This window comes from Trichoderma camerunense (assembly GCF_050948025.1).
Source record: "Trichoderma camerunense strain CBS 138272 chromosome Unknown V8C40scaffold_7, whole genome shotgun sequence".
NCBI classification, from domain to species: Eukaryota; Fungi; Ascomycota; class Sordariomycetes; order Hypocreales; family Hypocreaceae; genus Trichoderma; species Trichoderma camerunense.
The window spans coordinates 534,572-561,330 of record NW_028145363.1 but is presented as its reverse complement, the minus strand read 5'-3'; the positions used below and the strand labels follow the sequence as shown (position 1 = coordinate 561,330).

Here is a 26,759-nt window from a genome sequence, read left to right as displayed (position 1 = left end):
AGTCGCAAGCATGCTTCAGATTCATGTGAAGGCTGATACTACTGTATGGTACATCTACATGACAATAGGCGCACATACTACAGAGCACCAGGCACGGCATTCTACGAGTACGTGTATTATCAGAAGCCACCGGATCCACGGGTCCATCCACAAACCTCGACATGTGCCGACGCGTTCTCGGACGGGCGCTACAGTAAGTGATGGGTGCGGACCCGAATGGCTGCCCCCCCTTGTCCCATCGGGATAGGATGATGAGCTGATATGCAGTGGAGAAGGTGTCGTCAACGTCATTCGATGGGACCTCATGGCACCAGCACATCGCACGTGCGGCAGAGTTTACCGGTACTTGTTCTGTGTCTGTTTCGTATCGGGGACTCGGTACAGTAGCATAAGACAGACATGTGAATATACGGCATCGTAGAGTTTGCCCGTTTACTCCGCGCCCGCCCGGGCCTATCAGATAGGTAGGGCTCCCGGGGAGCGCCTCGAAGACTTTTCGGCTCGGTTTCCCATCTTCCCGAGCACCGGCCGAAAGAGCTGCTGCGGAACTCCGTTTCTGGAAAGCCAGGCGACGCAGACGCGCGTGGGGGTGAGAGTGATGCGACGCTGTGTGGTAGCAGTAAGGAGAATTTCAGCTGCTGATGGGCGGAAATTATTGCATCTCATCTTGATCATATGTTGTCCTATGTCATGCTGCATTTTGTCGAAAAACATGTCATGGCACCACTTCTCCCTCTCCCTCTCCTTTTTTTGTTTGTCTTCCAGGCAGAAGTTGAAGCCGAAACCCGGGCTCGAGCATGATGGCTTGATATCCTCGGCGTGTGTTTTACATTGCCGGAAGCCAATTTGCGGGCTACTTGTAGACTCCGGGCTGTGTGCTCCGAGCGTCTCATAGTTACGGAGAGTCTAGCCGGAGAGGCCGCGCTACGGGGTCGGAGATTCTTGGAGATGAAAGTCGGCATCTTTTTCTGTACCTAGGTAGAGTAAATACGTTTGAGTTGGTCGGCGGCTACATGTGGATTCCGGGCAAAGTTGCCAGAGCGATCAGTTCGACGATAATCACGTTGGTGCTAAAATCACCCGCTAGCAGGGAGAAGCATGAAACTAGCAGCAGTATGAAGCAAGAGAAGCGAGGCTTCGGGGCTCACCCGAGAACTCACCATGCTGTACGGGAATTAACGGCGGCAAGAAAGACGGAAAAATGAAAAATGGAAAAGAAGAAAAAATTGTTGTGGGATCCTTGGTGGTCAAGATTGTTGAGACGGGAAAAGTTGTCAATGTTGCAAAAAGCCAGGGTCTGTCACATCCCGTGCTCGAGGCGCCATCTAGGATTCGCAGATCACATCCACTATGGAGCATGTCAAGGTAGCATTAGAGCATCTCTAATAGTGAATCTCGATGGATGACACATGAAAAGAAAAAGAAAAAAAAACAAGAAAACTTTTCAAATAATGGGACTTCTTGATGTGGCATCAGCTTCGAGGCGGTGGGCGATTCAGCTTGTGATTTCCCTTATCTCTTGCGCTATTATGCCTCAAGACTCGGTCTTTTTTTTTTTTTTTTTTATTCTCGTGCCCCCTTGCAAGGCCCGTTTCCAAAGGTGGACGCAGGGTCCCTTTTTTTGGACGGCCCGCAAGGAGTTCCACTGATAGCAGCAAGATCAGCCAGGGCGGGTATCAAGCTAGAGAGCCACTCATGGGACCCCCTGGCTGGGCACATGGGCTTGGTATCAGACAGCTTCGAGATGGCGTTTTCGATGCCGAAGCTAGTAGCAGCTGCGGGCTTTGATACGAGCTTGATATGGCTTCTTTATCTGGTTTGACGATAGAGTGTTGCGGAGGAAGAAGGGTGGCATTGCGTCGGTAGTTGGTTGTTGTGGACTTACATGTAGGCAGAGTGAGATGATGCTGATGATGATGAGGTTATTGCGGCCTTTTGGAATTTGTCATTTGCGGCTGATGCTGGATTTGTATAAGAGGAAGCCTCGGTAGCTAAGCCTTACCAGCAAGATTGGATCCATTGATAGCATTAGAAGCCAAGCCTCAGCAGCTCGAACTAGCGACAGTAATGCCTTGGTCACGTCTCCACCGCGCCGCAGACGGCCGGACAATCAGATATATTACAGCGGCTATATCAAAAGAGATGCGCTGGCCGAGAATCAAGGCAGGCTGAGTCTATCGGGATGCAGCCCAAACGAGGCGGACTGTGACCTGCAGCGCGCGACGGATCCAGGCTCTCTGGTGAGAAGCTGACCTCTTCTCTCGCAGCCCAAGAGGGTCAGCTGGCGGGTTGAGAGTGAGCACTCGATGAGATATTTATCCGCCGTTGCACTCGGTTGAGTAAAAGCACAGCAAAGTAAGCTGCGATACGCCATCAAAGTGAGGGGAGCATCGCAAGCACTGCCTCACGATGCAATACCAAGCCGTGGCCGATCCATACAAGCACCGCGATCGATAGTGCCAAGCGCTTGGAGATGCTTGGGAAAAGCTTGGATGACGCTTAGAGATGCTTGGAGATGCTTGGAGTCCAAGTACCCAGCGGTACAGAAGCGCCGGGCAAATAGCCGTCTTGTTCGTGTGCGTGCGAGAGCCGGTTGTTTTATTTGCCTATTAACCTGGTCCGATGCCGGGGCGGTATCTCGTGGGACAAGGTTTGTGTCGACATAAGTTACTGCTTACGAGTGCTAGGAAGTCGTAAAGCTTGAAATAACCATACTTGAAGCGATTCGGCAAGGGTTGGATGTTAATACGCATCGAGTATGAAGAATCTGTAATACGGTGGTTACATTCCTGTCAGTGCGCAAGCATCGAGGCGAGGCGTCTGACCCGCATTGGTACATCGTATGAAGTATTTTTTTACGCTTCTTGCTGCTCAAAGCGGCAATGCCTGTGCACGAAGGAACTGACTCTCTCATTGTATATTATTAGCAACAGCACTAACGGCAAATTAAAACGAGGAAAGGAGAAAAGCAAAAAAACACAAATTGTCAATGTCATATTTAGTTTAGAAAAATAGAATTCACAAACGCCATTCCGTTTGCAAGCCCTGGCGTCATCTTGACGGTGGCTTTTTTACAATTTTTTTCTTTCCCCTTAGACGCCACGACTCATGGCTTGGAAAAAGCCTTTATGCTTCCCGTCCGGTTTGGCGGCGCATCTGCTCCGTTTTCGGGCTTCCATTCGGGCTTCCATTTTCTCTAAACCTTCGCTCGGGCTGGCATGTGTCAAAGCCCATGCGAGTCTCCCCGGCACTCGGCATTCGCCCGTCATCATGACCTTGATTGTGGCCTGTTGCCGCCTGTTGCCGCTGCACGTACGAGCATGTGCGCTCCGATGCTACGTGAAACCCCCCCGTTGAAGCACGATGATTGTGATTTGGGCGGCAGAGAACGAACAATCAAAGTGACGAGATCGGTTCGACCTGCACGCTTCCGCCGGGCTCGTTCCACCAAGCCACGGCATTTCGATTGATACTCTATCGGGCGCCCGCCTCGTGGAGCCCCAAGCAGCCTTTATTCCCGTAGGAGTAATACTTGGCCGCTGGTACCTGTAGCCGAGCGTTTGATTGATACGGATGCGGATGCGGACGATGAAATACCCACGGGCTGAGTTCCTGTCATGTCGACCACAGTTCCACACCTCCATTGGGCTTTCGTCCCCGATATCGTACATGCTTGTACATCTTAGCTGCACGAACTGTAGAGCCCTGTGATTTTCCCGAGGCTTGGCTCCAAAGCCTCTTCCCTGGTCTTCTCCTCTTCCAATCTGCCTACTACTCTCTTAGTTTCCACTTCTTCTTCTTCATCTCTTGTTCCTCTTCTTCTCTTCCTTTCTCTTCCTCCTTCTTCTCACTCCTCCTCCCAACATCCCACCAACAAACAAATCTCTTGCCACCCCCTAGTATTGCGCAATCTGATCGCAGGTCCCGAAGACTCTCTTCGCATTATCGGATCCACCAACCGGGCAACTAGCTGCGAGCCAACAACTTCCGGCTCTTGACGGAAGACCCTTGCTGCGGCGTTTATCGAGGCCCCGCCGCTATCAGTTTGGTCCCTTTTCTCGGTGCCATACGACCGAGAGCGAGGCGGCCTAGGGAGTTGCCCACAGCCAGTCAGCTTTGTCAGTGCGTGTGTGTGTGTCAGAGGCGAAAGGAACAAGCAGAAAATTTGGCGCGTGGCATGTCAGCCCATTGAATCCTAGACCCAACGATCGTCTGGTCTCTGCGTGCTGTCGTGCGTTTCCACCTCTTTATCGGTTCTGGCTTGGTTTTTTCCTTGCTTTTCCTTCTTTTTCCTTCTCTATACCACTTCATCTCTCCTGATTTTCCCTCGCTGGGTTTTCTTGGCCGTTGTTTGCAATTGCGGCTTTGCCAAACCCGAATCATGCCGTCTTTTAAGCCATTTTCTTCGGTGACAGGACGTCATAGCTATAGTCTGTTTGATGTCAGGTGAGTTTATCTTATCGCAACCCGTCTCTGAGCACCACGCTCATGGGGGCACATTTTGGACAAACTCTCGCCCAAACTGCGCAATGCATCTCTTGTCCTTTGGTTGGCTAAACTCTTCTTCTCTTATAGATTAGATGATGATTTCATTGTCTTTCGCGGAAACGAACAGGAGTCTTCCGGCCAGCTCCTCAAGGGCGTTGCCGTGCTATGTCTTTCTTCGCCCCTCCGGATGGAAGACGTCCACTTGCGTCTGATTGGGACTCTCCGACTGCAGTATGATTCCCATTCCCCCATCAACCATTCGCCTTACCAGTGTGTACCATGTTCTAACCTTATTGTCTGCCACTTGTAGTTGGTCTGACCCTGGATCTAGCACACCAGGCGTGACTGGCCAAAGAGTCGACAGATCCATCACCATCCTCGATCACAGATGGCCTGCCTTTGTTGGCACGCACGGCAAGAGCATGACTCTGCCTGCTGGAAACTACGAGTATCCTTTCGAATATACTCTGCCCGGCGACACTGCCGAGAGTGTCGAAGGCATCCCCGAAGCATCCATCACATACCGGCTAAAGGCCACCGTCAGCCGCGGAAAATTTGCCTACGATCTGCACGCCTACAAGCACCTCCGCATCATCCGGACACTGGAGCCCGGCGCACTCGAGTTCCTGCACGCTATGAGCGTCGAAAATATCTGGCCCAATAAGATTGAGTATTCGATCGTCATTCCGCAAAAGGCAGTTGTTTTCGGCGGCACCATCAATATGGAGATGCGGTTTTCGCCCCTCCTAAAAGGTCTTGAGTTGGGGGACGTTACCGCCAAGATGGTCGAGATTCGGGATTGCTTCATTCAGGGAGCTACCGGCCTAAACATGCGAGAGCACCGAATAGAGCGCGATGTGGCAACCTGGAAGTTTGCAGTGGACCGCGAGGAGCATTGGCACGACATGATTGAAGACAGCGGGCAGGAGGGCTGGCTGCTGAACAAGCCGCTCCCTCTGCCCAAGAAGCTGCGCCAATGCATTCAGGATCTCAACCACCACGGAATCAGAGTAAGACACAAGATCAAGCTCACCGTCGCACTCAGGAACCCGGACGGCCACATTTCCGAGGTAAGTGTTTCACAACGAGGGGGGGTTGTGTGGGCTCAGCTCAAGGCCATGTGAGACATTTGGCTAACAATGCACGCAACAGTTGCGAGCGACGCTCCCGGTTTCCATCTTCATCTCGCCCAACATTCCATTCGACGAACAAGGCAACCTGGTCAATCAGGCTCCCGGAGGTGGGACACTCGAACCAGATCTCGGATCGATTGCGCCTCCCGGATACGGCGAACATGTGCTCGACCAGCTTTACGACGAAATGGACGTTACCGGATTTCAGACGCCAGCTGTGCACTCTGGGTTTAACAGCCCCTTTTACGGCCACTCTCGGACTGGTTCTTCGGAAAACCTGTCGGTCCTGGCCAACAGCGCACCCATCACACCGGCTGCTCTTGTTTCTCGACTGGCCGATGTCTCTATCGACCCTTCGCAGCGAAGCAGCTCATATCAGTCTCTTCACGCTGCCTCTGGGAGAAACTCACCTACACACGGGACAAGCCAGAGCTCCCACACACCTCACACACCCCATACACCAGCTCATCTGAGCCGAACGAACAGCGAGGAGGATGAATCTAGTTCAAGGAGCTCGGCGGAACGAGTCCAAGTAGACGTTGCGGAGTTTGCCGAGTTGAATAGAGTGCCGAGCTATTCCACAGCTGTGAAAACACCAGCACGATCTCGCACTCAAACTGGCGTCTTCGTCCCCGACTACCAAACAGCCTTGAGCGCTCCGCGGACGCCACCAAACATGGAACTCAACAACAGCAACGATGCGCTGGCGACAATTACAGAGCATGCAACTGGCGAGGTGCGCGAGACACACATGCAGAGCGTTGCTCGGGCCCTGTCACCTCCCATGGCCCGTTCTAATTCTGATGACACCTCGGCGCATCGGAGGCTACATCTCTTCCGAGCCAGAGACCAGGCCGTCTGAGAGGGAGCCGATTGCACAGCCTTGATTTTGCATCACGAAACGAACCATCCCCTCTTTCCATTCCTTTTATCTTAATCTCCTTTCTATACGGCCACATATACGACTATTTCTCCTTCTTATCCGTCTTCTTCATCTTCTTCTTCGTCTTCTTCTTATCTATCACTTTTGGTTGGGCATGCAGGTTGGTTGATTTTACCGGCGTCAGCGATTTATGCGGGGCTTTCATTTTTTAGGATACAATCTATAGACTTTGGGCATCTGCGGGATAGAGGTTATCATGACTTATCACTTTTCTTCTCTGGACACGCAATTAACAGCCTGGTCGGGGCTGAGTATTTACGAAATACCCACCAACATTAGTATAGCAAATAGCAACGACGCTGATGGACAATCTTGTGGGCGTCTTTTCTTCCATCCTTGAACCTCATTTCCTCATGCTGTGACTGTGCTGAATGCGATGCGATATCACCAACAAGACGCCGAATGCTACCAATCTATGCAAGTGGCGTTGCACTTCAGTCGGGCCCCTCATGGCTCAGGGGCAAATCCTACTTATGCAGGGACTACTGATGCCAATTGATCCTCATTGGCCTCGATGGTATCTGTGGCTTTTCGTCTGACGCAATGGATAGAGTTTGTTGTGTGTACGTGTACAGAGTTTACAAGCAGCCAGATCGAGTTGAACAAGAGGATTGAAGTCACAGCATCGAACGTTTCTGCAGCCACGCCGGAAAAGTCTCTCCTGGAGACAAACACCTTTTTTGGTCTGTGCAAACTGACGTCACGGGCGACACTAAGGTGGACTATTGGATGCGCCCATGGGAAAATCAAGATTTCGAGTGTATTGGAACATGCAGCATCTTGAGCACTCACGATCGATTCTGGAGGTTAGGGAAAGAGAGTGTGAGTGAGGCCTCACGGGTGATAAAGAGCTGACGAGATTACCCAGATAGGGAATATCGGCAGCAAATACGAGTACGTGGTTGATTTCGTATCCCCCTGCGCTGCTGAAAACCCCCACTCTGGCAAAATGAGACGATGACCTTTTTTGCTGGATCTGGAACATGCAGCGAGCGGACTTGAGTGCGTTGTCTTGGATGTTAAGACAATTGAAGGTGAATTGTTTTCAAGTTTCGTAGAGCTGAAGTCAGGTAAGTGGTGTGGTGTGGTGTTCATGTGTTCAATTACAGCATCATCGACCAGAGAGTTATCGGAGCTAATGGCAACCACTATGATCGCAAACCTTGGTCATTGATGATCATCGCGATCCAATCCAATGCTAAAACAAACCGCACCGCACATGGCGCTACCACAATCCGCCAAAAGTGGCAAACCCGCCCCCCATGGCTGGCTGGCAGTCCAATTTTTTTCCACTCTCCCCTTCCACTCCACGATGGAGGCTGTGGAAGCTCAATGGCCCGTTTTCCCAAATGCTGCGCGGCCTGGACCCCAGCTAAAGCAGTTTGTGGTTAAACATGCAATGACATGACAAGGGGAGGTGGGAAGTGGGAAACGCCAGTGACCGCCAATGGCTTTTTCTTCTCCAGCTTGTCCCTCATTTAATATCCAATGGACTGCAACCTCGTAAATCAGTGACTCTCTCCTTTGCGCGCTTGTGTTCTCTTCCTACCTATCTACTCCTTACTTGCGCTTGCTTGCTTTGATTCTTTTTTCTGGATCATTTTAAACCTCAGGTTTACATCTTTTTCTTAATACCCCTGCCAGCAACAAGAGTTACATACTTTTTCTTTTAACAATGGCTTCGCCGACCAACACCACGCTGCCGTCGCGCGCGACGACGGGACTGAGCGATGATGCCATTCCGGAGGCGGATCCTTCTACTGTACGTGACACTGCATGCCTATTCAGCGGGGAGAGGAAGCCTCGTTGTCTTGCTGAGGTTTGAAGTGCGTGCGGCTAATCAAGCGAGATGTAGACCGCCGGATTGCTTGCAGAGCGTCTGCAGGCGTGGAAACACATGGTGGGATATCTCGAGGAGTATGTCGAGTCCGTGGAGAAAGTCCATGGCCGCCAGGCGAAGGAGTACGAGAAGGTCTTGAAGGTGAGATACGGCCCCGAATCCCCCCCTTTCTACACCCCTTTGGTGGTTTGCCAATGCTTTTCTTCTATCCTTCTTTTCTCATATTTCTTTTACTGACTTGCGGTGTTTCGACAGACCATTTCGAATCCCCTGCGTGAAGGCCACCACTTCGACCAGAGCCTCGGCGGCATTGCGGGCTTCTTCGAGAACATGCGAGCCAACACCCAGGCCATGATCAACACCAACATCGAGACGGAAAAGAGCATCAAGGGCTCCGTCCGCCCCATCCTCGACCGCCTGCACAAGGAGATCAAGCACAAGGCCAAGGAGCTCGCGAGCGGCGCGCAGGCGGCGGCCAAAGAGGTCGAGAAGCTGCGCAATGTGACGCAGAAGCACATTGAGCTGCTCGGCCAGCAGTCCGCCGCATACGACTCGCACGGCGGCAGGCAGACCAACAGCCACGAGGATCCCTACGTGGTCCGCCGCGGCGTCACGCACCGCCTGCACAACCAAGTGCTGGCCGAGAACAACCACCGCAACGACCTGGTGTCGGTGCAGAACAACTTCCGCACGTTCGAGGCGCACATCCTCGAGGTCGTCCAGCAGGCCATGGAAGGCTTCACGCAGCTGGTCGGCAGCCAGGGCGAGAAGATGCGGGCGCTCAACAGCGACATCCTCGGCACGGTGCAGTGCATCCCGCGCGACTTTGAGTGGACAAACTTCCAGCACCGCGCCGCCGACCGGCTGGTCAGCGCAAACGACCCCCCGCGCTCCGTCGACGCCATTCAGTTCCCTAACATGGAGCACGCCTCGACCAAGGCGCTGATCGAGGGCTCGCTGGAGCGCAAGTCGCGCAACAAGCTGTCGTTTGGCTACTCCACCGGCTACTATGTCGTCTCGCCCTCAAAGTACCTGCACGAGTTCAAGGACTCGGATGACACCCGCAACGACCCCAAGCCCGAGCTGTCCATCTACCTCCCCGACGCCGTCATCGGCGTGCCCAGCGCCGAAAAGTTCAACATCAAGGGCAAGGACAAGAGCGGCACGCTGAGCAGCAAGCTCACCGGCAGCTCCGAGATCAGCTTCAAGGCCCACACGCCTGCCGACGCCCAGCGCTGGTTCCAGATCATCCAGGGCGTTACCAACGCCGGCCCTGCGCTCTCGACCCCGGCGTCTCCCGTGACCACGTCGTCGCCCACCATGACCTCTCCCGTGGCTCCGGCTGCGGCTCCTGCGGCGGCTGCGGCTGCGACCAAGGCGGTTGAAGCCGATGCCAAGTCACCCGTGGCCACGTCCACGCCGGTCGAGAAGCACCAGGCGCAGGAAGTTGGTGTGACGGGCGGCGATGCAAAGCCCGCTGCTTAGTATGTTGGCGGGAGTATCTGGGACTCGTGAAGAGAAGGGAGGAAAACATTGGGGGAGAATTGAGGAGTTTTTTTGTTGTTTTCTGATTGTTTTGAGTGGTTAATGATACCTATTCTGTGAAGGAGACTGGAACAGTTGTTAATGCAAACGAATTTAATGATGAGTGGGTTGAGTTGCTTCTCGGTGTGATGCGTTATGGCTGATGCTGAATTGGTGTGTATTATTCTACCAATGAATCTGAGGATCATATTGATATTAAATGGTAATCTCGCAGAATGATGCAGAGTGATCTAGTGGTCCATCATGAATTCTTCTTGACTATTAATGCAATGCAATCATCCAAATCCGTCCCCATTATCGCGCCACCCCGAATAAATAAGCAACACCTAATCGCTCTCATGAATCGTTCTATGCAAAACTTAAAACCAGCCCTTTTAGTGTCATAAATCATCCACCTTGCACTTCTGCGCCCTGAGCACGGCCTTGTGCGTCTTATTATGAAACTTTACGTCGTCGGGGTACAGCGGGTTCCAGACGGTGTTGCAGATCTTGCACTCGGAGAAGGCAGCCTGCGCGGAGATGTTGAGGGTAGTCTGGATGGAAGGGGAGCGTGTCTTTGATAAGAATTTGGGGTTGCGGGAGGGTTTCTTTTGCTCTTGGGGCGGAGAGGGAGATGTTGAGCTTGATAATGTTGTTTCTGTTGTTTCTGAGGTTCCGTTTTGGGGAGGGTCGCGGGAGTGAGAATCTGATTCTTGGGAGGATTGGTCAGGGGTATCGTGGGTGGTGGCTTTGATCTTGAGGAGTCGAGGTTTTCGTTTCGAGGGTTTCCGCCTTGGTGACTCTTGGGGAGCGATTGGCTCTTCTGGTTGTGAATCCTGTGACTGGGACGGTGGATCGTCTTTGGATTTTTGAGGAGCTGGTTTGAAGTAGCTCAGGATAGAACTCTTCTTTGGAGACTGGGCGCGTGTTTCCGCTTTGCTTTGATTTGGGTCATCTTGTGTTGTTTTTGCCTCCGATGCAGCTGTTACCGCTGCATCACCGGGCTTGGGGGCATCTTCTGAGCTATGAGCTGGTGAGATTGATGTCTCGTCTTGTTGCTTGAGTGCAGATAGTCGCTGCTTTTTGAGCGGCGGTTCGCTTTGCGCCTCAGGGGCTGAGGTTTGTCTGCCGTAGGTGCGAAGCGGTTTCTTCTCCCTTTTGCGCTGGTGGTGGTGCAGTCCCGGCTTTGTTCTGATGAAGCGTTGCATTAGCAAAGAATCCAATGTGGAAAGAAAAAAAATGATGAAAAGTACAATGATAAGAACTTACATTGAATATTCAGGCGAAGAACTCACCATGGCTGCTCCAAGCGTATTGCGGTTGTGTAACTCAGATTTCGTGGTGGTTAGTGTGCACAGCTATCGACCAATTAAAGATCGGCTGTATGTATCTCGTTGAAGTATAACAGGGCTCCCTCGTAAGAAGATATTTGCAATTTGCAATTTGTAGACGAAGAGTATCTTGGGTATCTTGGTATAGAGCTCAAGAAAAATAAACAGCCTGATGCTGGCGCCAAGCTTGTGGTGCTCACGAGAATTGGCCCCACGTAGAGACGCGTCGAGACGCGGTTGCAATCACTTTACGCGATGTCACATGCACACGCATTTCATCTCGCTGAGGAGCTTACATACATACAATCCGGGCGTCATTATGTCTATCACTCGTGAATATTTTATAGATGGAATAAAATTTGTCAATGAGATTAAGAGGTATTGGCCGAAATTCTCAGAATGACGACAGCAACTATCAGACGGTTTATGGCAAGCTACCTACTGCGCTACCACTAAGAATCGGTGCAGCCATTTGAAGAAGGGTATTAACACAACGCTTGCAAATAACATACAAAAACAATGGGTAGCCGACTCGGATTTCATGAGTCTGGATCATCCGTCTGGGTTGTCGGGATTCTCCTCCTGACTTGCTCGTCTCCTTCATCTTTGCTTTCTAGCAAGACGCTCTTGTCGTCGCCCTCCCCTTGTCCCACAATCCACGTCTGGACAACTTCCTTAATCTCTTTCACTGCGCCCTGTTTGCTCTTCGCCTCGCCCATCCTCCACACGTAGCTTGAATAAACGGCTACTTCTGCGATTGCAACCAGTATGCTCCCGCCAAGGGACAGGAAGATTCGAGACGAGAGGCTCCACCAGCGGCCGGCAATCCAGAGTGTCACCGCGACTCCAGCAATGCTGACGAGAAAATTGATTATCAGCATCACTTGGCGATGAATCTCATTGTATGTAACCTCATCATCGCCAAGATCTTCCGAGCTGGAGGGCCGGTTGGCCTCGGCAAAGGCTTGGGCGGCATTGGGAAATCGGTGCTGGAAGGTCTCGAGCGGAGGCGGCGGGTTAATCATGCGTTCGTAGGCCCGAGCATCTTCTTCGCGGCGGAGACGTGCCATGAGGGCCTTGTATTCTTCAGACTAATGATACGTAGATGTGTAAGTAGATCATCATCTTGCTAATCAATGACACGGATGGGCACCTACCGGTTCGGGCTTCGGTGGAGGAGGTGGAATATAGACACGAGATCCCTGGAGAAGCTGCTCCAGGCTGTATCTGGGTGGTGATGTTTCTGAAGCACCGAGCTTCTTGTAAAGGCTGATTATCTCGCTGTGGGAGATGGGATTGCCCACTGCTGGCTCTGTCGATGAATCGGTTTCGGGCTGATTCTGGCTCCCATCGTCACCGGGCTCGTCATCTTTGCGCAGCTCGCCCAGCAGCTTCAGCGCGTCCACAATGGACGGCGTCATTGTCAAAAGCACCATGGCGAGTGATGGTACCTTATCCCGTTATCATAAATGACGTGCAAGCAGAGTTCCGTGTGAGGCCGTCTAGGTGCAAAAGCATTGATCCATTGATCACTTTCTAGGTACGTATGGATTGCCGAAATCAATAGTGGGATGCAAGCTACGGGTTACGGTGCGGGGCATTCTTCTCTAGCGGAAGCTTACTCGAATGGACGCTGCCAATTCTGATTGCCGACCGGGCTGACCAACGACGCTAGGCTCGCAATAGCGGGCGTTCGCACGGAGCGCTACGGGAACTGGAACTGCTACGGGAACCGCTACAGCGCTGTCGTGCAGCAGCGTTACAGGGCTCGCGGCCCCTGTGCTCCAGGGCCAATCGCCCGGGGAGCACCAGCCAATGAGCAGCTGCGATAGGCCCAGCTGCCCCTCGGCCCAGAGCCGTGCAAAAGTTTCGGACGGCTGGATTTGCGACTCAAACCACCAGATCTGACGACTGATTGCGCGACTTTGCGGCCCTCGACCACCCCGATTTCCTCAGCCAGCGCCCAGACGCTGTGAAAAGTGCAAAAGACCAGCTCGTCTCTGCTTGATTGCGAAGAGACTTGCCGCAAACCTGCCGCAGATGAGGCTCCGTGCGGGAGCTTCGGCGGCTCTTCGCGATGCCAGCCGAGTGGGAGCGTCAACATGCCTCGTCTGCCACCGGCCCATGATGGCATCCAGCGCTGCCTGGAAAGTTTTGACCATCCAGCAGGCCGGGATTCACTCGAGCTCGAACCGGGGCTCTGCGTGGGCTGCCGCCGTTCAGGTGGCCACAAACGTGGTGGGCAATGTTGCAAAGCGAGCGGCAAAAGACTCCATGACGATTGATCCGCTGCGAACCGTGGCCAAGGAGATGAAGTTTTTGACGGGCAACATCCGCAAGCTGCTGGGATCAGGTCACCCAGCCCTCGATCGAGTTGCCAAATATTATACGCAGGCTGAGGGCAAGCATGTGCGGCCACTCATTGTGTTGCTCATGTCACGAGCCACACATCTGTGTCCCAAGAGCCCGCGGGACGTAGCTCCCGAGACGTCGAGGGGCATCGACACGTCAATATCCCCCATGCAGATCCTAAGCGACGTCAACCCAATGACAAGCTCGACGTCGTATGAAAGCGAAGCGGCCGAGTCGGCAAACCTCGACATCCTCCCAAGCCAGAGACGGCTGGCGGAAATCACAGAGCTGATCCACACGGCATCTCTGCTACACGATGATGTCATTGACCACTCTGTGTCGAGACGAGGTGCGCCGTCGGCCAATCTGGAGTTTGGCAACAAGATGGCTGTTTTGGCTGGAGATTTCCTCCTGGGCAGGGCATCTGTTGCGCTGGCAAGACTGCGCAACGCCGAGGTGGTGGAGCTGCTAGCCACGGTTATCGCCAACCTTGTTGAGGGCGAGTTCATGCAGCTCAAGAACACAGAGCGCGACGAGCGCAGCCCCAAGTGGTCCGAGGAGACTCTGAGCTACTACCTGCAAAAGACTTATCTGAAAACTGCCAGTTTGATTTCCAAGTCCTGCCGAGCGGCGGCGCTTCTCGGCAATGCGGATCAGCACACGGTCGAGGCCGCCTATTCGTATGGACGGAACCTGGGCCTTGCATTCCAACTGGTGGACGACATGCTGGATTACACCCGAAGCGGGCAAGACTTGGGCAAGCCTGCAGGAGCAGATTTGGAGCTGGGACTGGCCACGGCACCGCTGCTGTTTGCCTGGAAGCAGATGCCGGAGCTTGGAGCCCTCGTTGGGCGCAAGTTTGCCCAAGAGGGAGACGTCCAGAGGGTGAGTTTTACACGCAGTGAATAGTAATCAGACAAGTGACTGACAACGTTATAGGCTCGCCAATTAGTGCTTCAGAGCGATGGCGTTGAGCAGACCCGAGCTCTCGCTTACGACTACTCCGAGAGGGCGATTGCTGCCATTGCCGACTTCCCCGACAGCGAGGCCAAGGATGGCCTCATTGAAATGGCTCACAAGACGATCCAGCGCCAAAAATAACCAATCACATGCATCACAGGTCAGGGAGCTGATAAACACTGCAGTAAAACCTGAATACAGACCACGTGGGGGGAGTAGACCAACATACTGTTCCGGCGTTTGTACCATTATTCCACTCTTGGGCAAGAAAAAAACGGGTAAATATGTAATGAGACGGGAAACGAAAAAAAGGCATGAAAAAAGAATGGGAGACAAAATGGGCATGGTGTTTGGATGGAGAAAGGGGGCCATTTTCTTTTTTCTTGTGTGAGAGCAAGGAGCCAAAAAAAAATTACGGGATTGTCGAATCACCACTTATAGGGTACACATGCAGATGTTGATAGAAAGGCACACCAGGTCGGCTATTTGATTTGCAAACAAAAAAAGATTAAAATACAAAGGACTGCATGGGCAGGCATTGAAAACTATGCAACTGAAAAGGGCATTTGAAATGGATATCTTCTGATTGACGGATAGGATGGATGGGGTGTATGATGGGATGGGTGCCTGAAAGGAGGGGGAACAGGAGGTCGGACTTTTTGATAGATCAGCCAGTTCGTCAATGGGAAAACAGCGATAGATTGATTATTGGGACTTGATACGTGCACGCTCTCATTCGCTTCGGCAGCGTATTGCATCAATTAAGGTGCCATTCGCTTCTAAGAGTGGAGAGAAGACGTGGGATCTGGTGATTGGAGGCGTGTACGAGTATATTTGTATATCATGAGTTCAGATGCTCTACAATGCCCCAGTCAGTGCTTGGAGCAATGTAATTAATGTTCATTATAATTATACCTGTTCATTTCAAAGATTATGGTCACAATATACTTGGATATAGCGAGAGGGTATTGAAGTAACAGGGTAAAACGCTCTCAATTCATGTGCCTATTCGATCATCTCGACATCGGGGGTATAATAGTACACAACATCTAAAAGAAAACAACCGTCAAAAAAAAAACTCCTAGTCTAAGTCGTGGTACCCATTTCCGACCTCTTCATCAGCCTGACTCTGACGCCGTTAATCTGGTTCTTGGGCGCCCCCTTAATCTCCTTGCCCTCCGCAGTGAGCATATCCATCTTCTCCCAGCGGCCGGGCATAGCAGGCGCCGCTGGTGCCGGTGAGCCGCCGTGATGTACAATTTCGATGCCGTTGATCTGTGATCCTGTGCCAAGCTTCTTGCAGCCGTTGTAATAGTATTTTCCCCGGGGAGCCTGGAGGTCCTCCCCATTTGACCCCGGGTCGCACACTATCACCACTCCGTTGATCTGATCAACTCCAGAATCGGCTTTGCAATCAGAATAAGAAGCGACGTCCCAACGTTGACCAGCAGCGTCGATCATGTACGGGAAATAAGCCGGAGGGGCGCCGGCGGCAGCCCACACGGCCGGCGCCCCGATGGCATAGTTGGTTGGATAGGGTTGCATGTGTTGCATGTGCGGGTGCGGTGTTACATAGGATGTCATCGACATGGGCCCCGGTGGCATGTTCGGCATATGGAAGGCACCCTCCAGGGTTCCATGTAGCGGGAGGACTGTGTCAGCGTCGGTGCCAGGGTGCATGTGTGTATCTGTGTTGGGTGTCATGGTTGATCTGAGAGAGATCTGAGGTGTGACGATGCTTATGCAGCAGGGGGTTTATTCCGTTCGTGGTGGGATGAGAGGTTCAAGCTTTCTTGTTCGAAGCAAGCAAAACCTGTAAGAAGAAGAAGAGGCAAAAGGTTCCGTTGAGGTTTGAGGGGATGAATTAGGAGGAAAGGATGATGGAAGGCTAATGAGGAAAGACGAGGACATGGTGGATTCCCTGCCTCATATATAGTCAACTCCAAGGTGCTTGGAAGGCCCCTGGGTCTCGACCTTTCCCGTCATGACCAAGGCCTACTCTAGCCATCCTCTCCCCTCTTTTGACATAGATCACTGCCCTAGCCGATCAGTGTCTCACAGGTCAGGCAGACAATCGCCATGGCGTAGACGCCCCCTCCTCCACGGCGCCTATATGGCCGCGGCCCATTGGACTCGTTCATACTCGCACGATGGACCACCAGTTAGCACTAGCCAATATGATGACATCTCCTGCTAAACTAGGAGCGATCGGGGAGGGCGGCTATCTTGTCCGACTAGCTGGTGTGCGAATCCGGAAGAGTTGGCAAAACAGTCTAACCCCCCTTTCCCCTCCCCCCTCAGCTCTAATGACTGAATGGGCCACTCACTTGCCCTATAAGCAAGAGCTGACTTGATGTTTCGTGCCACCAAATTGGTGATTTCTCAAACTTTGGGTGAAGCTTCAACGGGATGGCTGGGTCATACATTCACCCCTCTAGACTGGAGAGGATGAAAACATCTGGCTCTCCGTATATAACACTCGGGCAGCAACGCTAAGCACAAGCTATCGAGAAGCTGGCAGGAAACAAGAAACGACCGAATGCCGCACAATCTTGTCAAGGTAAAGCGTGAACTGCAAGCCTGGGGATCCTTGCACACCGGCTGCGGGAGGCACACAAGACAATGACAATGGCCCAATGCAAGGGAGATTCTCTTGTAAAGCAGCTCGAGATAGCCATCACTAAACTGTATATACTCAATTAGCGTCATGTATGAGCACCACGTACATATGCTCATGCAAAAGAGTAACAACTCACCGCTTCGAGTAAATAGACTAACATATCAGGTTCACATGCTTAAACAAGAGCGTGGGGGATCTGATGCCGGTGTGAGTGCGCAAGATGGTGAGGCTGAAGTAGGCGTATACGCTAAAAGAAGCAAGGATGCGCAAGTCGACTGCAAGCTGAGGTTTGGAATTGGGCTCGACTCGAGCCACGACAGCGTCAGGTCGGGGAAAGGGAACAACAGGTATACCGACTGCGTCTTGATTCGGCATGATGGACCACTAGAATAGAAATCCCTCTGCGTATTGGTGTTCGTATCCTGCTTTCTTCGCTAAGAGCAAGAGTACATCCTGTACAACCTTGCACTCCTACATCGTCGTGATACGCGCCCAGCTCGAGACAGTGCCACCCACTTGGGCTACAATCCAGTCCCAGCAGCCGCCATGTGTAAACCGGTTTTCACATCCGTCTCCAAGCTAATGACTGCACCCCTGAACGTTGGGTTGGCACAACCATCCAAAAGAACTCTTCCTAGCACATCAACACGTGTTGCCATACCACCCACCTTGTTCCTTGATCAACACATCCAATGGATTGTTCCAGCCCATCGTATTGGAAAAGCACGCACAGCTGCATATAACGTGAACCATTGTCATTGGCCTGCCCGAGAAGCATGTCATTTCAAGCAATCCGCACGCCAAGGGAAATCAGTGGCTCCCCGGGTGCCTACGCGGAGACTCTAATATCACCGACAAAGACCGTAAGATGGGTATGTATATAATCAGGCCGGCACTTCAATACTGCTTCTCGCCGAGTGATACCCCGTGCTCGTACGTGGTCAATGGAAATAACATGCTACCGGCATGTGGTTTATCATTCACTCTTCATAGCGGGGCTGTGCGAATCGGGATGATATCCGTTGCAGCTAAGGAGACTTTGCTGTCGTAAAAGACACCCATTGGGTGTAGTGACAGTGATTAGGCCGAAAGGACGGCCCTGTTTATGCGGGGAACGACCGATTGAGGCCGTGCTAGCAGCAAGTTGGCGGCGGCAAGGGAGACTTCCCCGGTTTGGTGGTGTGTCCCAGTGATATATAAGTAGACCATTGTTCACGGGCTTCATCTCTGGCCCTTTCTCAACTGAAACATGGCTGAGAGCCTGATCCATCTTCCAACCAGGCACCACTGCCTCGTATTTGGGCCATTGACAGTTGGGCAACAATAAAGACCGTGGCCTGGACCAAAGACTTAGCGTGAGCGTGCTTCGTACTTCGTAGACGCGCGGAAGACGGCACTTTGCACGCTGTTTCGCGTTAATTGTGCCAAGGCGTCTATTGCCTGTCTCCAGCCAGCCTCGGGCACATCATTCGGGCATCTTCCAGGGCTGTAGCGAATGAGCTGGACGGTCGTTTGCATGAAGCTGCTCCGCAACGTTGAATGTTGTTGGTCCTAAGAATAACCTTGAACTTAGCAAGTTAGCAGCACTCCGGAGCTGTAGATGCTTGCATTAGCTTGGCCATGCAGAACACGTGGAGCATCTCCTCTTCCTCGTCTTATGTAACAATTCTCGGCTCTACGGCACAACTCCTCCGATGTATCTTTCCCATCTCATCTTTCGTCTGTTGATCCTCGTGACCTCCTTAATCAGCCAATTATTCGATCTTTTTCTCATCTTTTCGTCTGTTCGTCCTCGTGACCTCCTTAGTCAGCTTGACTATCTCCCAAGCCACGGCTACTCTTCTCAGCCACTTGGTGTGGCGGCTTCTGATAAGGACCCTGAATCCACCGCTGATAACGCCTCCACTAGCCGGTTCGCTTATCGTCAATCCCGACACCGCCGAAGTCGTTCAGCTTTATCCTCTTGTCGCGCCGTCTCGAGTAACTGTTACTCGATCAAATGCTGATTGGTCACGCGCTCCGCGCCTTCAGTCCCGAAAAGCCTGGTAATCTGATCTTCATCCTCGCTCTGGCCCATCGGACGAAGCCGATAAGGGTGGAGATTTTTTTTTTTCTTGCTCCCTTTACTAGCGATCATCCGGGTTCTGCGAATCCCTTCACTTTCGCTAGAGAATTTTTTTTCCTTATTTGCCTCCCCGAGATGTGAAAATTCTGCAACTCTGCTGAGGACCACTCCCGAAAAAGAAGCTGCGGAATTCGTAACGTAGATTGCCCGTAGAGAATGGAAGCAGGAGTAAGGAGAATACTCCAGAGTAAGCGATGTGTGATACATCTCGGGCCCCTCTTATCTGGCCCTTTCGCCCCGGCCCATCGTATCCCACGATAAGGCCTGCCAGCCACTATCCACCATATGGCTTAGACTGCTCTGGAGCGTCATCGGCTCCGGCCGACGATGCGGCTTGCATCGCCTGGATGTCCCGTCTCTTTGCCTCCTTTCATATTTCTCTTCTTTACCCCTCCTCCTCCGTAGTTCGTGAAGTTCTCGTGCTCTGACTGTGCACCTCGCTTTAGTGTCTCTCATCGTGAACGACCGTTTAGGAGAGCGGTCTCTCATCCTCGGAGCTCATCATAACTCACACAGGCCTAGAAGACTAAGCCGTAGTTGTCGCCATGACCGTCACGCACACCTCCAACGTCGGGCCGCTCACCGTCCTGGTTTCGACTCGGGCCGTCCTCACACTTCCAGACAACTCTCTTGTCCTCTCTCCGGCGACCATATGCATATCTCCCGAGCTGGGCAGAATTGTCTCCATTCTGCCCGAGATCCTTCCCGCCTCGGCCTTTCCCCCCAGCGCTACCTATGTAGACCACTCTCCCAAGCTGTTGCTTCCGGGCCTTGTGGATGCTCATGTCCACCTGAATGAGCCTGGCCGAACGGAGTGGGAGGGATTCTGGACCGGAACTCGAGCAGCGGCAAGCGGTGGCGTCACCACCGTTATCGACATGCCGCTGAATGCCATCCCACCAACGACTACTCTTCAGGGATTCGAAGAGAAGCTCAAGGCTAGCCGCGGCCAGTGCTGGGTAGACGTAGGCTTTTACGGCGGTGTCATTCCTGGGAACGCAGACCAGCTGAAACCCCTCGTAGAGGCTGGTGTTAGAGGATTCAAGGGCTTCCTCATTGAATCCGGCGTCGACGAGTTCCCTGCCGTATCCGCCAAAGACGTGGCATTGGCCATGGAGACGCTCAAGCATGAACCAACCACTCTGATGTTCCATGCTGAGATGATCCCTCCCATTGCCGATTCTGTTGGTGATGCCGTCCTAACGTCTGATCCTCCTGCGGCTCCCAAAGGCGAATTGACTGCCTACAGCACATTTCTCGAGTCGCGGCCTCCTTCTTTTGAGACTTATGCTATCGAGGAAATCCTTGCACATGCTCATATCGCCCCCTCGCTACACCTCCATATTGTCCACCTGTCGGCGACGCAAGCGATTCCGATTCTCAAGGCAGCTCGCCAGAGGGGAGTCAACATCACTGCTGAGACCTGCTTCCATTATCTGGGGCTATCAGCTGAAGAGATTGAAAAGGGTGACACCAGACACAAGTGCTGCCCTCCCATCCGTGAGGCCAACAACCGAGATGGCCTCTGGGAGGAATTGGTGGCCGACGACTCGTGCATTCGTACCGTCGTCTCTGACCACTCACCTTGTACACCTCAGCTGAAACTGTTGCCCGACCACCTCGAGAGGCCTGCAATTCCTCATTCAGATTCGGGTCTTGATGTCAACAGTCACAAGGACCTGCCACCAACCAAGACTATTGCCCGCGGTGATTTCTTCGCTGCTTGGGGCGGCATCTCCTCCGTCGGACTCGGCCTGCCTATCCTGCATACCGCTGCCAAGCAGCGCTCCGAGACATCCAAGGCACCGACCATCGTCGACATGGTTCGCCTCTGCTGTCAAGCAACCGCCGAGCAGGTCGGTCTCTCTCACCGCAAAGGCGCTCTCAAGGTCGGAATGGACGCCGACATTTGCGTCTTCGACGATACGCACGTCTGGACTTTTACTCAGGGCGACATGCGCTGGAAGAACCGCTGTTCACCCTGGCAAGGCCACAAATTCACCGGTCGGGTCATGGAGACGTGGCTTCGTGGCCGCAAGGTGTTTGATCTGGAGGCTCCCGGCGACGGCTTTCTCGCTGCCAAGCCCTTTGGCGAGTCTATCACCGAGAAGAGAACTTTGTAAAGGATACGAAACACACGATTCTATGATTTTGTCAATGTTTTTGATTTGGAGCCGGGGGACATGCGCATGGAAGAATAGACGGACGAGGTAGATGGCATATTCAAGTGCGAGCGGGCGGGCGTTTATGGCATATTGCGTTTGGTTTTCGGCATACTTGCATCTGCACGTACATGGTTTGCATTTGTTATGGCGTAGAAAGCACTGTTGAGATTTGTAAGGTTTATGGCCGGGTAATAGGTAGTAATAGCATTCGATTTGGTAAACCAAGTTGAAGTCAAGAGTGCAGAATCTCGTATACATGCGTACAAATTGCGAGACACTTCCCTACTTTTGTTACCGAGTGCAGTCAAAGAATCGATGCCTGACCGCACTTGTTTGTGGGGTCTAGACAGAGGCTGAGATGCAAGGGAGGCGATTCTGGTCCATCATTCGTCGATCATGTCTCAGTGCGAATGACGTCAACCGGTAGCGCAAGAATCTGACGATGTGATTTGTCGAGAGATCGTGGCTGACAGACGATGGGATGCTGGAATGGACAATTGAAGGGTCGGTGTATTAGAATATAACGTTTAAGATTAACGTAATAATGTTTGTGTGTCGGTCGTGGTGATTCGTGAGGAATCACGGGTGATGTGTACCACAAGTAGATATTGTTGCCGGATTAAAGATGGGCCTCCATCTATCGATAGGTAGGCAGATACAGAGAAGCATCTTCAGAAATTTAGTACTACAGGTAAATACCAAGCAATTGAAGCGTGGGTAACGTGTCTGGTAGTCTCTTGCTTTATCTATATCCACATCAAAAATAAGAGATTTGACACTTGTAGGGGATAAGGCGAAGTAGTCGTCAGTGCGGTCTCATACAGGAATAGGACCGTAACGCGCTATAACTCTCTCATCAAAGTCGGCAGGCACCGCCTTATCCAATACTCGTAAAAGAATCAAGCCCGGCCTTATAGCCCCAGCGGAGCAGTTGTAGAAGCTGTAGAGATAATGTTTAGAGATCTATGTTCGCGACCATCTCGTGTGGCGGAAGTCGGAACTCCAGTAATATCTGCTACTACAGCTATATTTATCTAGTATTTTCTATTATAGCTATATTTCTCTAGTATCTGCTACTATAGCTACATCTATGTAAAATCTACTAGTATAGTTAGATTTCTCTAGTACCTATCTGCAACTATGGCTAGAGTGCGCATGACCCGTCGCTCGTCTTCAGATAAGTTCAACGCGTGCGCCCAGTAGGCTTGCACACACGCAACCGCATCAGGGTAACTAATGTGGTTCTTGTCAAAGATCAAATTGGCTATATCCAAAGCTTCGATGGTGTCTGACTGCGCCATAATTGCGTGGTGATGCCGACTTTCGCAATGTTAGTGGCGGTAATTTGGCGACAGTCTGCTGGCAAGATGCCGCTATGTGATTGTGAGTGAGAGAACGAGAAGAGACAAAGAAAGAACAGCCACAGTTATCCAAACTTCGTTTGACTCTCTCGAACGAAGTCAGCTTGCAGAACTGGGAACACCGTGGAACCTGCTAGAAAGTGCAAAGAAAGAGAGATGTAAGAGATTGTGAGGTGCATGATACACGAAAATATATATGCAGTTGCTGCAAAACGCTGGCACCTGTCATTCTCCGCCTCGCCATCATTCTGTGAGTGGTGTGCACGAATTGCGAAACTCCCCTCTCTTGCTAATCCTTCCTCCCCTTCTCTCTTCTCTTACTTCTTTCTTTTCTTCCAAGCCTCATCAGTTTCTCTTTTTAGACCTGATCCTTGGCCAGCAATAGTCTCCTCTATTGCCAATCATTCCTCCACTTCTCTCTTTTCTTACTTCTTTCCTTTCTCCTAAGCCTTATCAATTTCTTCCCTTTGCACCTGATCCTTGGCCCGCCATAGTCCCCAACAGTTTCGAGTAGCTACATGTGCTGGACGGTAAGTTTGTATCCTCGATCATCCTTTGCCCTATCTCCCTACTACTTCGGCCACCTCATACGTTCAAACATTCCGTGTCCATACCTGACAACTTATAGGTACCGTGGGCGACCTACGAGTCTTCAATGGGCTCGTGGCACGAGATCACCCGCGTTGGGGGTTTGGCATATACTCCACCGCCAACACGCTCATAGCCGAGACGGCTAGGGCTTTGAATCGAGACCCTGATTTCAAGACACAAAAGGTTCTCGGACGTTGCCGACATATGCTGGGATCTTCCACGAAGACAGGAAAGAATACAAAGGGCGAAGCCGCTCCCGAAGCCGCCCCCTATGTGGGATTATCGACAAATATCTACTACCTAGTGGGTAGTACCTACTCGATATAATAAAAACATGTTGAGCACCTAACTAACTCGTAAAACGCCTATTTAGCTAGTATTAGAACTTCATCATATAAACATAGTAGCAGTTACTAAAAATATATAGATATAGTGGCAGTTACTAGAAGAATATAAATATAGTAGCAGTTACTAGAGAAATATAGATATAGTAGATACCTACTTGAAGAGTTATGATTGATAGGTGTATAATCTAACTCGTAGGTGTTTGTAATCTTCCCAGTCTTGGTTTTTCTGTCCTCCGCTTGCTATTATGTTGTTGCCGGATTAAAGATGGAAGAGTAGAGGGGGCTTAGTTTCTTTTTCGCCAGCTGTAGGAAGCGTTACTGTATTATACCACTAATATTATCTATTAACGCCATATAATAAACATAATCGCCCATTAATACAAACTGCAAACAAATACTCGTAATAATCCCATTATTTCTTCTAATTTTACTATTAATCTAAATCTATTTTAATAGTATAAAAAGCAGTAATAATAGTTAGCCGCAATCGAAATTTAGGTACCAGACTTTCGACTTCTTACTCCGTTGACATTGCTTTTTTTCTCTGGTCCTCTTCCCATTTTAAATAGTGACGAGTATTATAATCTCTCTATATATTTCTTACTGCATTCCTTTGGAATCCCTTACATCTACTGCCAATTACAAGGCAGCATTTCGCCTTTCTTTATTTTAAGATGGGTATTGACCAAATAATTTGCGAAAAAACACTGTGACTCAATGTTACTGGGACTAGAACGCTTGACTTATTGATGTGTCTGTCGAACTTTACGTTTTCATAGCCGCGACGCCTGTTTTCTCCGTCTCAAATACCTAAATAGCAGAAGCTTGATCGCTCGTCGTGATTGCTTGAGCCCAGTGTAAAAACTATCCCACTCGCTGGGACAACTGTCCCTGCTAACCATGATAATAACCCCTCCCAATGCAAGTGATGTGAATACCCATAAGAAAAAAATTCCCTCCCAGAATCAACGAAAGCCATTCCCACTGCCTAGCAAATATATCCCAATCGCTCAATCATTCCATCACCGTCACCAAATGTCCCTTGTAAGCTATCCCACCCCATAAGAAAATCGTTCCATCGCCGCTACCAAATGTCCTTTGTAAGCTGTCCCAATACAAGAATAGTTCCTAGCAAATGTAGTCCAATCCATCCTCAATCATTCCACTTTGTAGTCTAAGTTTTCCCAATCACTGTCCACTTCGAGATAGAATCCAAACCAGCTGCTGCACGTCAATCGTCAGGGCCGACAACCACGCTCGTACGTCTGAAATCTTCTGTACTAATGTCTCCAGATTTCCGTCCCATTCTGTCGCCGGCTGTTGCTGGTGAGAGGTCGAAAGGATGTATCTGCCACTTATCAATAGACTCAGCCAAGGGCCGGCATCGCGGTTCCAGAACTTCGGAAGAAAGGCACACAGTGGCATAATGTCGCATGAGAAGACATCCCAGCCTCATAGGCCAGCCGAAATCATTCGGCGGTACGGACTCTCAACTTAGGCCTGACCCAGGCGTGACCCAGGTCGGATGAGCAGTTGAAGGGAGTCATATCGAGCAACAAGGCTATATGTGTCGTCATAATTAAGTTCGGGTATTTGTGTGAATCCACAGGCGACGAGTCTCACCTTGTGTTGGACTAGTTGGCCTTACGCGTTGTGCTTTTTAGCAAATACCCAGGTAGTATTATATATATATATTTACTACTAACCGAAGCATTTTTCTTCAGGTTTGAATACCATATATATATCCGTCTAATATACTACTATAGTTATGGCTATGTAATATCAGTTCCTATAAATATATTTCTCTAGTATCTGCTACTAGAGCTACATCTATCCAGTATCTGGTAATATTTCCTAGTTTTTAAAAATAATAATAAGTTCTGTTAGGAAAAGGGACACAAAACTAGAAAGTAAGCTAGAAAGCTAGCTATATTATCGAGACTCTTGACGTTACTGAGACTAAGATCTTCTCTCGCCAGTGGCATTGAGCCTGGCCTCGGCCTTTCTTGCTCGGTCTCTCTTGCTCGGTGAGCCTGGGTTGCGTTATGGCGTCCGAATTTCTTTTTGACGTTGGTCGAAAAGCCACAGAGGTCGCAAGAATATTCGAATACAACAGCGGCCTCTGTCTTCAATGTTATCATTAGCGCCGGTATTGGCACTGCCATGAGCCTTGGCTTCTTTTGCTAGGTGAGCCTTGGATTTGCTATTGCCGTCGACATTCCTTTTGAGGTTGGTCGAATACTCGCAGAGGTTGCAAGAGTATTTGCACATAATCGCAGCCTTTGTGCTACCATTGCCTTCGGTGTTGGTATCAAACTCGGCATTGCTATTAGCATTGCGCCTGACTTCTGCCTCCTTTGCCAAGTGAGCTTTGGTTCTTTTATGCGCCTTTAAACTCCCACTGATGTTTGTTGAATAATCACAGAGGTCGCAGTAGTATGCGTATATAATGGCAGCCTCTGTATTGCCATTGGCTTTGGCCTCCTTTGTCAAGTGGCCCTTGCTTTTCTTATGATGATCCAGATAATCCTTCGTTTTGCTCCGAAAGTTGTAAAGGATGCAGGGGTATTTATCATCGCTATAATAACTCTGTGTTGATGACCTGTGGTGGCCCTGTGTTTAGCTAACGCAGAAAGGCTATGGGAACCATATCTGCAGATAACACAGCTGTACTTTGCTCCCTCAGCTAATGTAGAGAAATCGTGTTGGCCAGCTCCGTATTCCTTTATGTTTTTCAGCACCCGTTTATTTTCCTTCTTTCTGAACCTTTGCTTTTGGTACTGGCGAGCTCAGTTTCGCATGTCCATATTGAATCCAGGCTCCAACTCGTACCACTCACGTCATCGCTGGTTTATTCTTTGAAGGACTCCTGGTCTATTCGGCCACTCACGAAAGTGCTCTCGTTTCTTTTTCTTTAGTCCCTAGCAGCCTCATAATCTTCCGCAATTGTTGTACTTGCTTTTCTTTGCCCTCCAGTGA

General features: G+C 50.9%; 9 protein-coding genes across 9 annotated transcripts; 5 read left to right on the top strand and 4 right to left on the bottom strand.

Annotated features, from left to right (window-relative positions):
* The first annotated feature begins 4,552 nt into the window (after positions 1-4,552).
* V8C40DRAFT_202339 (or S-antigen, N-terminal domain-containing protein) lies at positions 4,553-6,759 on the top strand. Its single transcript, XM_083211994.1, has 2 exons — positions 4,553-5,558; positions 5,641-6,759. The coding sequence occupies exons 1-2, from the start codon at positions 4,722-4,724 to the stop codon at positions 6,481-6,483; spliced, it is 1,680 nt and encodes a 559-aa protein (XP_083074127.1). The 5' UTR covers positions 4,553-4,721; the 3' UTR covers positions 6,484-6,759.
* A 1,190-nt stretch (positions 6,760-7,949) lies between these two features.
* V8C40DRAFT_202251 (uncharacterized protein) lies at positions 7,950-10,079 on the top strand. The gene is made up of 3 exons (XM_083211993.1): positions 7,950-8,326; positions 8,420-8,545; positions 8,660-10,079. The coding sequence occupies exons 1-3, from the start codon at positions 8,240-8,242 to the stop codon at positions 9,887-9,889; spliced, it is 1,443 nt and encodes a 480-aa protein (XP_083074126.1). The 5' UTR covers positions 7,950-8,239; the 3' UTR covers positions 9,890-10,079.
* Positions 10,080-10,089: 10 nt separating this feature from the next.
* V8C40DRAFT_242479 (C2H2-type zinc finger protein) lies at positions 10,090-11,452 on the bottom strand. The gene is made up of 2 exons (XM_083215229.1): positions 11,198-11,452; positions 10,090-11,119 (listed from the first exon to the last, which is right to left on the bottom strand). The coding sequence occupies exons 1-2, from the start codon at positions 11,224-11,226 to the stop codon at positions 10,330-10,332; spliced, it is 819 nt and encodes a 272-aa protein (XP_083074125.1). The 5' UTR covers positions 11,227-11,452; the 3' UTR covers positions 10,090-10,329.
* A 146-nt stretch (positions 11,453-11,598) lies between these two features.
* On the bottom strand, positions 11,599-12,828 carry V8C40DRAFT_242477 (endoplasmic reticulum-based factor for assembly of V-ATPase-domain-containing protein). The gene is made up of 2 exons (XM_083215228.1): positions 12,417-12,828; positions 11,599-12,350 (listed from the first exon to the last, which is right to left on the bottom strand). Exons 1-2 carry the CDS (start codon positions 12,693-12,695, stop codon positions 11,799-11,801), a joined length of 831 nt encoding a protein of 276 aa, XP_083074124.1. The 5' UTR covers positions 12,696-12,828; the 3' UTR covers positions 11,599-11,798.
* Positions 12,829-13,160: 332 nt separating this feature from the next.
* On the top strand, positions 13,161-15,457 carry V8C40DRAFT_242475 (trans-hexaprenyltranstransferase). The gene is made up of 2 exons (XM_083215227.1): positions 13,161-14,496; positions 14,551-15,457. Exons 1-2 carry the CDS (start codon positions 13,300-13,302, stop codon positions 14,710-14,712), a joined length of 1,359 nt encoding a protein of 452 aa, XP_083074123.1. The 5' UTR covers positions 13,161-13,299; the 3' UTR covers positions 14,713-15,457.
* On the bottom strand, positions 15,282-16,846 carry V8C40DRAFT_242474 (uncharacterized protein). The gene is made up of 2 exons (XM_083215226.1): positions 15,487-16,846; positions 15,282-15,429 (listed from the first exon to the last, which is right to left on the bottom strand). The coding sequence occupies exon 1, from the start codon at positions 16,273-16,275 to the stop codon at positions 15,658-15,660; it is 618 nt and encodes a 205-aa protein (XP_083074122.1). The 5' UTR covers positions 16,276-16,846; the 3' UTR covers positions 15,282-15,429; positions 15,487-15,657.
* Positions 16,847-18,615: 1,769 nt separating this feature from the next.
* V8C40DRAFT_242471 (uncharacterized protein) lies at positions 18,616-19,489 on the top strand. The gene has a single exon (XM_083215225.1). The coding sequence runs from the start codon at positions 18,886-18,888 to the stop codon at positions 19,195-19,197; it is 312 nt and encodes a 103-aa protein (XP_083074121.1). The 5' UTR covers positions 18,616-18,885; the 3' UTR covers positions 19,198-19,489.
* Positions 19,490-19,723: 234 nt separating this feature from the next.
* Positions 19,724-22,006, top strand: V8C40DRAFT_242469 (allantoinase). Its single transcript, XM_083215224.1, has one exon. The coding sequence runs from the start codon at positions 19,862-19,864 to the stop codon at positions 21,437-21,439; it is 1,578 nt and encodes a 525-aa protein (XP_083074120.1). The 5' UTR covers positions 19,724-19,861; the 3' UTR covers positions 21,440-22,006.
* A 3,475-nt stretch (positions 22,007-25,481) lies between these two features.
* V8C40DRAFT_242468 (uncharacterized protein) lies at positions 25,482-25,955 on the bottom strand. The gene has a single exon (XM_083215223.1). The coding sequence runs from the start codon at positions 25,943-25,945 to the stop codon at positions 25,664-25,666; it is 282 nt and encodes a 93-aa protein (XP_083074119.1). The 5' UTR covers positions 25,946-25,955; the 3' UTR covers positions 25,482-25,663.
* Between the last annotated feature and the right edge of the window lie 804 nt (positions 25,956-26,759).